The sequence below is a fragment of the Camelus ferus genome, chromosome 4 (genome assembly GCF_009834535.1).
Source record: "Camelus ferus isolate YT-003-E chromosome 4, BCGSAC_Cfer_1.0, whole genome shotgun sequence".
Lineage (NCBI taxonomy): Eukaryota > Metazoa > Chordata > Mammalia > Artiodactyla > Camelidae > Camelus > Camelus ferus.
The window spans coordinates 32,933,407-32,949,802 of record NC_045699.1 but is presented as its reverse complement, the minus strand read 5'-3'; the positions used below and the strand labels follow the sequence as shown (position 1 = coordinate 32,949,802).

At 40.5% G+C, this 16,396-nt stretch overlaps 1 protein-coding gene across 4 annotated transcripts in view; it reads left to right on the top strand.

The window, feature by feature from the left end:
• The window catches only part of KANK1 (KN motif and ankyrin repeat domains 1), a 179,904-nt gene that overhangs the window by 114,040 nt on the left and 49,468 nt on the right, over positions 1-16,396 (top strand). For 3 of the 4 annotated variants that reach the window (XM_032477781.1, XM_032477782.1, XM_032477779.1), the window contains exon 3: positions 9,785-9,904. In XM_032477781.1, the coding sequence (XP_032333672.1) occupies positions 9,868-9,904 (37 nt within the window). In that variant the 5' untranslated portion in view covers positions 9,785-9,867. Of the gene's footprint in view, positions 1-4,351; positions 4,471-9,784; positions 9,905-16,396 lie in introns of those variants that run through there. The other variant, XM_032477780.1, reaches the window with a different exon arrangement.

Genomic DNA, 16,396 nt, shown 5'->3' with positions numbered 1-16,396 from the left:
GGGAGAGACAGAAAGAGAAAAGGAGAGAAGGTGGGAAGGAAGAAAGAAACATGCATTTCTAGCAAGTTCCCTGGTAAGGTAGCCTGTCCAGGGACCACACTTTGAGAACCACTGGAATACACCAATGACTCAAACACAGCACACTGGAATCTCCTAAGGGAGCATTAAAAAATACTTCTGCTTGGGTCCCACCCCCAGAGAGTAATTCACTTGGTCTGTGGTTGGATGTGGACAGTCATTCAAATGATCCGCCAAGGTTGTGAACCTCTGCTGTGGGTCCCTCAAGATAGAAGAAGGTAACCTGTTAAGAAGCATGAGGCCTGATGGGAAACAAAGGGCTAAGCCAGTGCCTCTCTCACTCAGTGTGCATGCGAGTCAGCTGGGCTTCTTGCTAGGATGCAGATTCTGGTTCAGTTCGTCCGCAGAGGGGTCCAAGATTCTGCTTTTTTAACAAGTCGTGCAGATGCTGCTTCTGTTAACGTGGGTACCACCAAGTCTCATGGGGCTTAGAAGGTATTAGCCAGCACATGTAAGTGCCTGTCAACACATAGCTTTTATACTTATATTTTAAAGGTGTAGAACAAGTAAAAGCACAAGTGTCAGACAATTTAAGGTAGAAATAATATATATTTTGCCATTAATGAATGTTTCTCTTCTCTTGATGGCTGGAAATTTTTGTTTTTGCTTCTCTCTGCCCCCTACCTATAGTTTCAAAAAAGTATTTGTGAGTTAATTTTGCTTTCGTATGATACGTATATATTAACTGGCCTTTATCCCTGCCCCTATATCTGGATCTCAGTGTTCGCTATCTTTCTGACTTTGGTATCTTGCCTTGGAGCTTCCTCATTATCTAAGACCCTGCCCGTTAGGTGTTACCATCCAGGAGGCTAAATGTTCAGCCATGCCCCTAGGCCCTCATTTCAGGAGCTTATGGTGTTTGGCTCTGTAGTGTTGCCAGATTGCATGCTCTTTGAGCCAACCTTCTTGGGACATGGCTTCAGCCTATGTTCCTGTCTTGAGTCCAGCCTTTCTGTCCTGGGTGAAGGGTGAAGCTTTTCTTTGACAGGTTCTAGGCTCTGGCAATTTTCCTAGCATGGTGGAGTTGAGACATTGCTGTCAGAGCGTTGTAGAAGTGGGGACAGAGAAGCAGGGCAAGGAAGAGGCAGGACCTCGGGTGAGGAAGAAGGGATTTAGGTCCCAGCCGCACAGTCGGCTTCCGTTGGCCTGTTGGCCTGTTGCATTTCCCAGCTGAGCATGGCAGAAGTGTTGGGTGATTGATGGTCTTTGAATTGGCCCTCAGAGGACATGTCTGTGACCTCTTCCTATTTGAAATTGGTGGGAATGACCCCAGGGGTCCTCTGTTCCCCTGCTGACCAGGGAACAAGGCTCTCCTTGCTGGGCATGGCCTGTCACTGGTCATGCTGTCACTGTATTCCTATTGTCTGAAGCATCCCTCAGTGGAATGGGATACTGGCAGAAAAGAAATGTTTTCAGTTATTTCCCATTTTCAAATAAAATGTGGCAGACACCAGCACCCCCCACCCCACCCTGTACCCTGTGTTTGTCTCCTGTCATGGGTAGAGAAACATCAGCTGGATTTTTGCACTGTCATGAAAGCAGTGTGCTTGTCCCAGCTGGCAAGCTTGAGACAATAAAATAGCAGGGAACGTTCTTAGTCTCCTATATTAAAAAAGAGATTTATTTTGACTAAAGGAAAGCAGCATTCAAGACTTACTGGAACAGCTTGTGTGGCATGTTAAGGGCAACTTGCCTGTGGCCGGGGCACAGTGGATGCTAGTTTTGCCTTTTTAAATCTCTGGATTTCGGTTTCTGGTTCCAGCTTTTACCATAATCATCTTCAGTTGAAGTGCATAGGCTCCGTTGATAACACAGTGTAACATTTCGGGGGACTTTTGACAGGCAGCAAATTACAAAGTATCTCCTGGGTTAGGCACTTGATTTCTTTTAAGTTTCTCTTAAATAAGTAAGAACTTATATCTTCTGGGGAAAATACAAGAACATCTGGAAAGTTTCTGTTTGGCATGGCTGAGCCTTTCTGCTATAACGAGTGGAAAATAAAATTTTTTTAAAAAGTAAAATCAGCGGACTGGTCTGAATAAACTACTCCTGGATGGTCCAGTGTCCCTTCTCTATCATAATGTAACTAAAGAAGCCCCGACCTACCTTTCCTTAAAGATGGTAAGAAGCCTAAGCAAAGTACTTCAGAATAACCAATTTTATGCTGTTCGTTGGCTTTAAAACTCTCAGTGACTTTCTCTCCACTTAGAATAAAACTCGCTTTCCTTACTGTGGCCAGCAGGGCCTAGCAAATCTCTTCACTAGCCTCTGCTCACTTCTCCTTCCAGCCCAGTCTGCTCTTTCCCTCTCTTAGTAGACTTAGTTGCTCAAATGGTAGAACTTTTCCCTGCCCCAGAGCCTTTGGGCCATTCTTTTACAGAAAAAAAGTTTTTTCTTGTTTGTTTGCTATTATAACTGTAATTTAATTGGATCTAATGGTTACTCATTACAATAACACTAGCTTGACTGGCCAAACATACTATGTTAACAGATTTCCAGAGCAGAAATGAGGTAATAGTGAAAGTGTCTTATAATGGTGTTTAGTATTAAAAACCTCAGCCTCCCACACCACTCCTCCACCATTTGTTAACTAATATAATTTGTGTGTCCTTCAAAAAGGTTTAAATTTTGGTGAAGACCACTTTATCAGTTTTTACTTTTTTTAAACTTGTATTTATTTTTTTTTTTTTGCATTTATCAATTTTATGGATCTTACTTTTGGTGTCATGTCTAGAACTTCAGCCTTACAGGTTTTCTATGTTTTCTTTTAAAAGTTACACCGTTTTTTTGGTTTCACATTCAAAACTATGATTCATTTTGAATGAATTTTTTTATATGGTAAGAGGGTAAGATCAAGGTTTGTTTTGCCTGTTCCTGGCAAGTTGCTGTAGCACCATGTTTTGAGAAGACTGTGCTTCCTTTCTTGAGTTGTTTTATACGCCATTGTGGAAGAGTGTGTGGGAGCCTTGTGTCAGTCTTTCTGGGCTGCATTCTGTTCTCTGGACAGTTCTTATCTGTCACACTCCCCCACCTAACTCCCACCCAGCCTTCCGGTTTCACCTCCATTGTCATTTCCCTGGAGAAGCCCATAAGAACCGCCCATTCCCATCCATCTCCGTACCCTCAGCCTTAATCCTAAGAAGTTCAGCCTCTGTTAACCTTACTCTACACCTGTTTTTCTCTTTCTCATGACATTTAGCATAATTTGTTACAGATTTGCTGGAGTGTGTGTAGATATGTGTGTAATTCCTGCCGGAAGCCCCAGGAAGGCAGGAACTAGTCTATTTTGTTTACCATTTTCGTGCCCGGCAGTGTGCACATTACATTCTGAATCCCCAGACTGTATTTTTTGAATAAGTGAATGGAAAAAAGTCAGACTTTCTGGGGCATGTTTTCTAAATCACTGTGTATTATTTTCTTAAAGTCAGATGACATTCCTGGCTCTTACAGCCTTAGGACCTAATTTTTTCCCAGTTAACCCATCTTTTACAGCAGTGATTTTGAGAACCTTTGGCTTGCATCAGAGGCTCTTGGAGGGCTGCTGGACCCCACTCCCAGAGCTTATGATTCAGTAGGTCTGGGGTGGCCTGAGAATTAGCATTTCTAAGAAGTTCCCAGAAGATCATGCTGACACTGCTAGTCTGGGAATCACACTCTGAGAACCACTCTTCAGAGGTTAAGAACCTAAAGATGTTTTCTGATCCCTTTACTTAGTCCAAGGCACCCTTGAACTTGTCATTAACAGTATTGATCAATTTAAGAGTCATCACAGAGACTATCACATAAAAATCCAATCCTAGAGGAATTAAAGGGAAGATGACTGCTTTAGCAATAAATAAATGAGAACTGCACATTTTAAATAATTTAAATAGAAAATGAACAAAAAGCCTTTCAAGCTATACTAAGCTAATTCTCTTACATATGTGGCTGTATATTTTGGTTCTTTAACATTTAGATAGGCAAAAACCCTGATATTTTAACTCATAAACTGTCACCAGTAGAGATGCTTGCTAAGTAAGAGCAAGACTTCACTAATACTTGTGAAATCAAGGTTAGGTTTCTGCTGTGGACTGTTTCCCTTGACCCATTAGATGTGAACCAAAGCAAGTCATTAAATACTACTTCACATGCCTGCACTGAGTCATCACATTACTTTCCCCTGAAGTCAACAAAAAGTGTAACGGTGATACACCTTTTAAAAATCTTCAATAATTCTACTTTTCATTTGTTTACTTTTCTCCAGTCTTTCACTTTTTTTTTTTTTTTTCCGGAGGAGTACCTGGTTTCAGCCTGGGTTATGATCTGATAAACTTTCGTCACAGAAAATTTCCTGGGAAGAAAATTTGCCAGCATCAGTTCTTGTCAAGTGTTAAGAAAGCTGTGTGGTTCCTGGTAAGCCAGCTTGGGGAGAGCCACGCAGGGCTCTGAAAGCATGTGCAGGCATGTCTGAGATGGCTTTAATCTGTCCATTGGCAGCACTGCCCTTATGCACACTCTCGGAAAGATGCTAATGTACTTTCATGATGTCTAGTGGATGTGGATGGCCAGGGAGGGTCTGTGAGAGGGCTGGATACATCCATGCTCACTTTGGTGCCTAAGGAAGGCAAATTTTAACATGGGAACTCTTTTCAAATAAGGCAGAAAGGGTAAGGAAGGAGTTGGCATTTGGGACACCTAATCTGTTGAGAACACTCTTCACCTAAATTATCTTTAGGCCAGAAGCACAGATCTCTAGTTAGATTATTTGGGGATGGTGGGCAGTGGGAGGTGCCTGCCTTGTTCATTGCTGTATCTTCATGACTGCCTGGCACATCATAGGTACTCCTTTGTTGAATGAATGAATGAATGATGAATGAATGAATGAATGAATGAATTTATTTATGGTTGCTTCTTCCGTACTTTCTCTTTGTCTCCATTTAAATTTTTTACTATGATATCAGTACCTCCCATCCTCTTAAATATGTTACCCCAAGGAATAAGGCTGCAAATATAACTGTTTGAACAAATATAGCATAAATTTTTTTCTAATGGGCAAAACCCAACCTTTTTTCTATGTTATGAATGAAAACTAGTATCCAGGTAAGATTCTAATTTAGATCTTGATTGATAATCGAGACTTCCCTTCACCTATACCGTACTCTTTACTAGGAAAATTATCTACTGTATTTGAGGAGGTCAAATGGCGTTGAGTCATATTAGGTAATTTGGTTGCAATAACCAAGAGCCAGTAAATATTCCCGCACAATTCTTATGGTAGGAGCCAATATTAGAAATCACTGAAAGATAATCTGATGACAAATTGTGGCCAGAGTTTGCACTGAAACATTCTTTTCATTATGTTACTTTTAATTAAATTCTTGACAGAAATATGTGGGCAATCACAGATGATGTATAATAAATTAGACAGGTTTTTGGATGACTATTTGAAAGACTGACTTATTTAAGGAAAGAAATGAGCTTTGCATTTTTTTTATTAGGGTAAAATATTTGTGTGTCTGGGTCTGTGTGTTTTTTTCTGTTTGGTTCTTATAGAATCTACTTCCTTTAGGCTTCTCTTTAGTACCTGGTCTACTTGTGTCCACCTTCTCTCAGACAGTTCCCGTCACTTACAGCTAAGCCTTCCTGTAAGCAGACTGTGCCTCAGCACTACTTTCTTTGCACTTTCTCGTCTCCTCCCTTTGCATGTGCTGTTCCTTCTGCCTAGCATGCCCTTCCATGTTTCTCTCCCTGAAAAACACTTATTCATCCTTTAAGACTTAGGCCAATTGGTTTCTTACTAATACATTTTTTGGCCACTTCCGCCCTTTGGGGGCAAAGTCAGACCACCTTACTGTGGATTGGAGTTGAACTTTGTATACACTGCAGTTCTAATGCTTTCTCCTTTAGTCTGGAAGAGACTGTGATGGGTAAGTGCTGAGATGTACCGTGTGTCACGTAAGTGCCTCCTCAAGCTCTTCAGCATGTAATCTCCAGGAATAAAGTTGGAAATACAAATGCTTTAAAACCAGTATTACATAAAATTCTGAAACATAACTGTCTCCCTAAAAGGGATTTGAGCAAAGTGTCCTTGCAATAAGCACATACATCCCTTAGGTGACTGCCTTGAAAGGGACCTCACTCATTTATGCAGGTAAGTTCCTGTTTGTTGAAGCAGCAGTGCCCTTGCTCTCCATCATTAATCACACGGGGCTGGAGCATGAGCTGTAGGGCTGAGTTGCTTAGCTTTGAGTGTAGCTCTGTCACTTACTAGCTGTGTGACCATGGCAAGTTCCAAATCTCCCAGTGCCTCAGTTTCCTATCTGTAAAATGGGGAGGAGGATTTTAGTACTTTATAGGGTTGTTGTGAGGTTTAATTAAGGTAATAACTGTTAAATGCTTTAAAAAGTGCCTTGAAGGTAACACAATTTCACCAAGTCTGAGATGCACACTTTTTGCAATTTAACACTTCTGAAATGAGGATGTCTTACCATTAATGTAATTTGAAGAAGCACTTTATTACCATTTAATTAGCAACATCTTTTTTTTTTTTAATCAGTGGTACTTAAAGTAACAGTGCATCTTAGAGTCAATGACATTTTAGATTTCAATAACCAATAGAGGTAAGAGCTTGGTAGACACTGGCTGTCGTCAGTATTGTCACCATCATCATCATTTTCTTGGTTCTAACCAAGGCAGCGGCATTTGATTGGTTGGCATTGCTAACTAGCATGCACATCAGATTTCAGATACATTTATTTTCATTGATGTTTTCTTAGAAAAGGTCTAGTGAGCTCTTTTCCATGTCTAGTGAGCTCTTTTCCATATCTGTTTCATATTACGCTCATGTATTTATGGGGTTAATTCATGCAGTGTCTACATTATTCTCTGCACCATAATGGAGGAGCTGCCTAAAATGTTCTTCAATGCAGATTAGCCTCTTGAAATGAATAGAGAAGAAGACAGATTCTTTATTCTATTGATATATTTTCGTAAATCCTTTTAAAGAAGTGCTTTTTCTTAGCGAGCAAAACTAAGCCACTGTTGTACCACTTAAGATTTACTGGTTTGCAGTCTTCTCTGACAGAGAAAAGAAGCAGTTTATTGATCTATAACAGAGAATGGATCATAGCCAACCCTTTCCTGTTTTATGCAATGCACTGACATAAGAATCTGCATATCATTAAGAAGACTGAGTCTTCACCATTTGAGGCCACCTGTCAGGCATGAACAATAACTGGGAAAAAATCAATACACAATACAAACCTGTTGTTTTTGCACACGCACCGCCAGGACCCACACCCAGTAACAGGCACGTCTTGTTATTTTACGAGTGATATGCTGATGGTTCCTGATTTTAGGCTTCCACCTTGTTTTGATTTTATTGTTCAGTTTGGGGGAGGGTGGGAGAAACCAGTTTGGATCTGAGATGAAGATCTTCTGCCAGGTGAAAGAGGTTCAGTAACAGGAGAGGACCTTGGACCAAAGTTGATGAAGCTTGACGAGGAAGGCTCTGGGCACATCTCCATCCAAATACCTTGACACATACTTCATTCACCCATAACCCTTGCAGCTTGTTTCTTCTTGCCTTCTGTTTGCCCTCCAGAGTTTAAATGGTGGTATTTACAAGCCTTTATGAAGCAAGAACACAATCACATAGGGCTAGAATGGGGCCAGTAAACAGCTTTGCTTAGGTTTTGTTGCTGTTGGCTTTTAAAAGTATAATTAGTTGAATGATTCCAGAAGCTGGGCTTCTTTCTTTTGCCCCCTTATCACCTCACTCCTCCTCCTCCTTCAGTTCTCCCAGCCTCTACCTGTTGTTTTTTTTTTTTTAAAAAAAAAACAAACACAAAGATGCATTTGTGAGACATGGATAGTCATTCCTCTTCTTAAAGATAACACTCGCTGTATCCCTGAAGCCTGCCTTTTGATTCAGCTAGCTGTGACTCTCCAAGTTCAATGCCATGGACCCGGACCAGTGCCTGTTTCCAGGAAAGTCAGATGATTGCCACATAGTCCGAGAGATTAGAGCCATCCTGTCCTCTTGGTGTGCTGCCAAACAGAAACTGGGGACCAGCAGGGAGCTGGGAGGCCTCCAGTGGGAGATTGAGAATCAGGTCTCTGCAAGTGAGCTGAGCTGTAGTCCCTGAAGCTGGAAAAGCCATGTGAGGGAGCACACCTGTCAGAAGCAGCCTGTGGAAAACCGGTCCTTTACAGTTTGCACTGAACTGCTTTCACAGTGGTTAGCTTTGAACTGTAGTGCAAACCCATTCAAACAATGAAGAAAATTTCCCTAGTTAAGCAGCAAGAAATCTCATCCTGTGTGATCAAAACGATCAGCCAATTCCTCTTCTTCCTTTTTATTTACTTACTATTTCTGACTTCTTATAATCTCCCTGACCATGACCTGATGGCTTCCTTCTGTGTAGCACTTTTAAATACTCTTTTCTTTTTCAAATGCGCTTTAAAGCGAATAAAACCGAAAGTTTACAGAAAGTCGCTAATTTTTCTTAATAATTATTATTACTAAAGAAATGAAGGAGCTAAAATCATCTGTAATTACATCACCAAAGGGCAACCACAATGAACATTTTGGTGTATTTACTTCCAATTGTTTTAAATAAATGTGTAAATACATACTTTTTTAAACAAAATTAGGTTGTGACAGAATACCATTTTTATCAACGTACTTTGAGTACTTTACTATTAAAAGCTCTTAAATGACTTCAGAGGCTGCATTAGAATCCAGGGTACGTGGATCTGTTATTTTAGCATTCTCCTGTTGTTGGGAACTCAAATGGGTTTCTGAATTGACACTTTAATTCTCCGTTTGGAATTTATTCAGCTCAATTTCTCCGAGTTTTGTGTCTAGAGTTAGAATTTGGGCATAGTGAAAGTGGAATATTTCTGTCTGTACTATTGTTTGCTTTCCTTGCCAACATTTTAAAAAAAGGCATTCAAAAGATTGGAGCAGTGGTTTTTTTCTGGTTTTTTCTTATTTTTTGTTTTAAATTTTGTGACTGTAGTATATCTTGTTGTATCATCTCAATTAACTTTTAAATAGCGAATCAGTATAAAATAAGAAATATGTTGCCTAGCATGTATTCTAATGTTTCAAAACCATGTGCAATGGTATGTCATTTGAAGTTTATCCAACAGGACAAAGGGAGATTTTAAAGATTTTTTTTTAAAGAGGGGGACTGCCTGGATCAGATTTATGTTTTAAAGGACTGGGTAGGTGAAAAACTTGAGGTATCACAAAAAAATTCACAAGAAGTTCATCTTTTAAAAAATGTGAACATTTGGTACAACAACTGCTTTGAAATTGCAATTGAGTAAATGAAACTGTGGAACTAGCATTTGGAAAGGAGGATATTTTAAAAACCAACAACAGTTTGTGAAATTCTACAGAATGATACACATTTGTATTTGAAGGCCACCTTCCTAAAAAAGTCATGTGTCTAGAGAACCAATTTTATCTCCCATAGGAGTATTGTATCTAGAGACCTGCTTTCAGCATCTGTCCATGGGTACACCTGTAGGTGTGCCATCCTCTTAACATCGAGCGGCCAGGTCCAGGGCAGCCACCACCTTGGTCACTAGGCTGTCTCTCCCACCTTCCGCTTTGCTCTCTTCCTTAGCAGTCATCTTTGTACACAGAAGTCTAAGATTTAGTGTTGTACATATCTTTAAATGACCCATTTTGATGGGGTTCTCTTTATTGTTTCAGGTTGAATGCCTTTGGGAACTTGATGCATAAAATTTGCATGACTCATCACTCCTTTTTGGATCTGTCATTGGAGTCAAACCAGCATGGCTCACACCACAAAGGTTAACGGCTGTACCTTAGGTAACTCCATGCTCTGGACAGTGTGTGTGTGTGTGTGTGTGTGTGTGGTGTGTGTATGTAAGTAAGTGTATGTCTTAGCTCAAACTGATTTATTTCTTTTTTAATAATGGGTAAATAATAGCAAGTTTCTTACATAAGTAGGATTTCAAAGCAACTTTCTGTCCTTTGAAGTTTTTGTTCTTTTTTCTTAATCTCTTAGAGAATTTGCTTTTATCTTTAGAGTCTCTTTATGTACAAAGATCAGTTAGTTAAATTATTACCTAAGTCAATTTTATTGGAGTGTGGAAAGATAAATGTAAAATCCTGAAGGCTGATGCAAGTGTAATGTATACTCTTACGCTTCTTCACGAGGGATTGAGTGATGAGAGAGGAAATGAGTTTGAATCCTTAAACCCAGTTCCTAGTATCCACTCCCAAGCAGCTTTTGTTTGATGTCGCTCAACAATGGGGGAGCAGGGAGAAGGATATGTTCAATAAAGGAACTTTTCCAGAGAGGAGTATGCAACAAGCCATATTATGAATCACAAAGACTTGTATTATAATTCTTTCTTCAATTATATTGGAGACCTATATAGTTTGCGTATCGATTCCAATATTGCTTATGTAATGTTTTGGAGAAATTTGTACGACAAATGGAGAGAGAAAAGCCTCCTGAGAGACAGTACATGACGGGAGATTACAGCCCACCCCATTTGTCCTCCCCTCATTCCTCTCTCGTGTTATCTGCCAACAGTGGAGCATGTGGGAGCCATAACTGTGTATGTGGGAATTCTCGTGGAGCACTTGAGCCCAGAGTCCCAGCTCTGCTGGCTCTGAGCACTGGATAATGGAGAGAATGTGGAATTGGAGCCAGGAGACCTAAATTAGAGTCCCATTTCCAGCATTAACCATTAATTACGGGCCAGGACATTTCTCCATGTGTAAAGCATCAGTAAATATATCCACCTGAAGGGTTGGAACCATTGAGAGCCCAGAAACATGCGAACAAGGGCGTGGAAGCTGTAAAGCACTTTAAAAACTACAGCGAGAGGAGGAGACCTCTGAGCTGGTGACTCTTTGTCCCAGCAACCCCAGCTGCAGGTATCCTCTCTGGCACGATGCTATAGCTTGCCCCAGACCAAACCTACATAAACTCAATTTGTTTGTTCTAGGACAGCTGAGCTTAATCTGTTCACTCTTCTTGCCCTTTCTACTGTTCAGTCTTAGGATTGTTACAGATTGTGCTCAGGACTGCTGTCAGTAATGAAATACACATGACAATACTTACATTTAATGAACACTTACTGTTACCATGGTGCCCAGGATGCTTTGTCCATATTCTCATATTTAATCGTCACAGAAATCCTATGAGTGTATGCTGTTATCCTCAGCACCACTGTCATCCCTGTGTGATGGCACAGAGTAGCTCAGTAACTTACCTAAGTGAAGAAAGAAAACTCGGGGTTGTTACTTGTTTCTCTAGTCAAATATTTGGTAAGGTATGGAGAAATTTCTTGAGAGTCGTGGGTGGGTATCAGCCCCCCGTGATGCCGTGGTCTCCCTCCCTTCTCCCGCCCTCACTTCTGTGCACACTCGGAGGGAGGGTGCTTGCACTTGTTGGTGCCTCAGAACCCTCTGATGTCTCTGGCAGAACCCTCAGTTCAGGGTTTAGATCCTTACCCCGAGTGCCCCTAACTCCTTTTCCAACTTGACTTGTCCTGGAGTATCCCTTTTCTCTTTGTCCCTGAAGTCTGACAATACAGCTGTACCCTTTCTTCCTCTCTTGGTGTCCTGCCTAACAGGTCTGAGCACTGAGTCTGAAAGCAAAGAAAAGCACTCTGATTTGTGATTTCTGGGGTGTCAGGGTATGAATTGTTGTTGCAGACAGGTGTCTGGACCAGGCAAAGAGAGGTTTTTGTTTATTCTAGTCACCATTACCTCTATAAGCCTGTAAGCAAATCTGATTAGAGGCTCAGTCGTACACAATTACTTTAATTTTACATATGCATGTATGTGTATAAATGTGTGTGTATATACATACACATGCACAGATACATAAGCATGCATGCATTATATATACATATACGTGTGTGTGTGTATACACACACTAATCATCTCATGTTCATATCTCTATCTTTAAACTTTTATCCAGAATTTAAACTGGGTAAGGGACCATTCACAAATCCTTTTGTACCCTGACTTCCCCATTGGGTCCTTCAGTTAGACTGAGTAAAAGGTACTGATTTTAAAATAAAAGCAGTTAGTTAACGCTGTAGTTTGTAAAATTTATTACTATACATTTCATACATACAAAATATGTGAAGGTTGTATAACAAACAGCTGTGCACATTCCATCTAAGCTTAAGGAATAAACTTTACTAGTACTCGGCAGATACCACTGAGCACTTGCAATGTGCCAGGCATTGTTCTGGGCACCGGGGATAGAGCAGTGAGCAAAACAGGCAGAAATCCCAGCGTTCAAGGATCTTACATTCTAGTAGAAGTTGAAGTCTCCTTGTGGAGAGAGTATCCAGGTAAAGTAGAGATCATTCTTAGACTATAAAAGTAGTCTTTATCTGAAATTCAAATTTACCTGTACTGTCTCTGTTTTTATTTGTTAAACCTGGCAACCTTACCTGTGAACTTCTTCCAGATTGCATCTTCCTTCTTACTACCACTCCCTCGTTATCACTTGTTTGTTGTAGTGTTATCTCTTTTCCACCACATCCTTCATCCTACTTCTGTTGACTAGTCCAGTTTTGTTTTCATTAATTTAAAATGTTTTATTATGGTATTACTAAGAAGAGCTCAGTGTCATCTGTTAATGTAATGAGGTATGAGCATCATAAATTGCTCGACTGACTCTTCTTTTATGGCTAACTAGGAAGTAAATGGGGGTCATTGGTTAGGAAAATTGCTGTATTTCTGCAGAATTTAGGGGTGGGGGCAGTCTGCTTTTTCTCAGGTTTCCACATTATGCTGTAAACTGGGTGCACTGATGGATACCTCTCTAAACACTAATTAATGTTGTGAAACTTTAATTAGAGCTTAGAATCTCTTTAGAAGCCAAATAACAAGTGGCTTATTTGTCAGATGAAGATGATACTACCTGTCCTACCTTCTTCACAGGATTGTTGTCCAGAAAGAAACAGAACAATAACCGTAAAAACACTTGTTGAGACCTAATGTGCTGGTCATCCTCCCTGTTCTGCCGTCCCGGTCATGAGCTCCTGATCTAATAAGCACCTGCTCGGGTGCCATTGTGCCAGGCTCCGTGTGATGCTGTGACACTGCGGAGAGAATTGAATTATTGTCCTGTGTCTAACAGTTCAGTGAAGTGGATAGATGAGCATTCGGGAGTGACTTTTTAGGCTCGCCATCACCATTTTTATTTGTGCTAATACTTGCCTTCGCTAGTTTATTATAGCTTTTCTCCCTCTTGCTGTTCTCTTTCATAGCCTAAATATATGTGTATTTTTCCAGACAGATAAATATTTACTCATTTAATACACTTACTGAATTGCCTTAAACCTTTGGTTGTCACTTTAAATTAGTATAATAACTTTCATAAAGTCTTGTTATCCTGGTCAGTTATTTGGCTCCAGGTTTTGTCTCCATGCTGATCTTAAATGAGGTACAAAGGCCACTGATAAGACCTGGTCAATCGGACAGAGCCAAAGACTCGTGACAGAGCAGGTAGAATGCTGCAGTACAGTGCAGCCCACTCTTGGCTGTGTCAATATTTTTTCTGGGCGGGAGCATTTCGCAAACAGAACCCTGAGCCCACTGCGGTGGACCTGACAGGAGGAATTGCGTGCTGTTTGTCAGGTGCAAGACCAGTTTGCACTGACTGGTCTGGCTGGAACCGGCCTGGTGTTTTCTCAGACCATCTGTGAAGAAGGTCACAAAGAGTGGCAGAGACGTTCTGTTCACGGTGGTGAGTCTTAGACCTGACCTCTGCGTTTGCTTTACTCCAAAGGCATAGGGTGAGCTGATTAAAAACCGCGGCTGCTGTAATTCACACGTACCCTCCATGACCTTCCAGGGTCTTCTGATGCAATCTGCAAAAGGATGAAATGTGTGTGCTCTGTGTTTTCCCAGAAGTGGTGTGTTCAGTGGTTATCAGAAGAGCTGAGGGGGTAAGACAGAATTGCATAACATAAAAACATAGATAAGAGCTAGAAGGGGTCTTTTTGATTTCACCTGTTCAACCTCCCTTCCTTACTATCAGATGGCAAAACACGACTTATGGTTAGTTAATGGCTAAGCCAAAAGTTGAATGTGGAGAATCTTTTTCCATAGTTTGAGGCATTCTTGTTGATGTTAAAGATCAGAAGTGTGGTGTCTATGAAGTTCTGATTGGACAGGTAAAAGGGAAAGTATGTATTTCAGAAAACTACATAAAACCCAAAAATAGAATGGTTAAGAATAAATATCCTTCCTGATGGATTATTTTTTCTTAGTGTGAATTATTTCATAGAGCCAAATAAACGTATTCTAATCTATATATACGTGTGTGTGTGTGTGTGTATATATATATATATATATATATATATATATATATATTTCGTACATCAGTGCAGTTTCATCATATTATTTGATGTGTTTAAAAACTAGATTTAATTAGATTATGCATTTCAACTGTAAATGACACCGTTGGTTGTTAGTTTATTGAAGGCCGATTTCACACTGAAGTTTATAAATAATTTGTTCCTTACAGTGATGGTGTTTGAGAAGATAGTTATGTTTTCAGTAAGAAGTATTTACATTTGAATTTCTTAGCTGTTAAAATGCCAAGAACGCCTACAAAGAGGAGACCCTGAGTTTTGGAGTCTTGCTTGTCTGGTTAATCAGAACCTCAGAGTTCATCCAGCCCCAGAGAGGTTCTGAAGAGTCTCTCCCTTGTCAGGGCTTGCCTGTTTTACAAACTTTCAAGGCTTTGGTTTTAGCCTGTAGCCAGCTTCACCTTATAAGCTTTCTTGCTTCAAACCGTGAGTGAGTTGTAATGGGTTAAGCATCAGATTTCAGACAGATGATTAGCTCTCCAGCTAAGCTGAGGAAGGATGACTTGTCTCCCAGGGAGTACCAGCCTGCCTGGGCGTAGGAAGGATAGAATCTGGGCTTCTGCTAGTACCAGATGACGGCCCAAGATACTGTTCCGCTGTCGTTTTCTGCCCAGATACTCTACGGGTGCCAACAAGAAAGGAAAAACACAAAATTAAAAACCCAACGGGGAGATTTGCTATGTTAAGAACTTGAGCTGTTGCTGTTGTTCTGAGACTGCAGAGTGAGGAGAAGGATTACAACAGCCCTTCCTACGAGGATTTGAATCCTTTGTGCCCTGCTCGCCCGCAGAACTTCCCATCGTGAGTGTTGGCCGTTGTTTCTGATTATGCACTTCCCCTCTTTCTGGAAGAACTTTGGGTGGGCTGGTTGAGCCCATTAGCTTCCTTCTTCCTGTGTCCCGGATAATTCCAGTTCATCTCCTTTGTGCAGTTTCTGAGAAAGGTTTGAATGGGCTTGGAGGAAAATGAGTGACTAATGCTCACAGTTTCTGCTTTGGGGACCTTTTCTGTAAAAAGCTGTTTAATTTGACCTGGCATGAAGAATAATGAGCGTAGTTCTCAAATTCACAGAAATAATGCATTCTTGCTCTTTTCTGACAACATACTTAAAAGTGGCATTGAGTAGACTTCTCTGATAAAAAACCTCAAAGAAGAGCCCACCAGGAAATGAGACTTGATAAGATTCATTCAAACAGTTTGCAAAAGTTCTAAGTCAGAAAATTGGATGATTCTCTCTGCTCTCTTGGCTGCCCTGTTAAATATTTTTGGAGTGTGATGTAACTGATTTACTCATTTCCATATGCTTTTTAGGAAAAGTATGTTCATGTTTTAGGGGATAAGCCTGGTTCTGCTTTGGGGCTGCAGTTCATTATGAAGCCTGCAAACAAGAGAAGTGTTTAAAATATGCAGCTCCCTTGTGTACGTAGCATTAGTGATCTCAGCTGGTAGTTCTGTATGGACAAGTGATCTCACAACTTAAAAATCAGTATGTAGCTATTTTGAGGATTTTGTGTGTCTGTGTGTGTGTGTGACCAGATTTCTAATTCCAGCAGTTCTTGGAGCAAGCCGTGGCTAAAAATTCAGATTAAGTAATATTCTATAATATTCAGAAGGCCTCCCTAACCAACAGAATGAAAAAAAGAACTATAGACATGAGGGAGAGCTGAGGCAGGAGAAAAAGTGTTGGGTTCATGGCATTTGTTCTCATCTGGAAAGTTACGTCTTTGTACTCTTAATTTGTCTTGTTTGTGACAAGCCAGACTTGGTGATTCGTGACTTTTCTTGCAACTGGTTCAGAGGTTGTGGACGTGGCTACAGTTTCACCGTGTAAACCTTTACTTAAAGGAGCTGGCTCTAGAGTAATAGTTTATGGAAGCAATTTGCTATTAATAGTCACAAGCACTAAATTTATTTTAACTCCCTTTTTGTGCTTTTATTTAATTGGGGT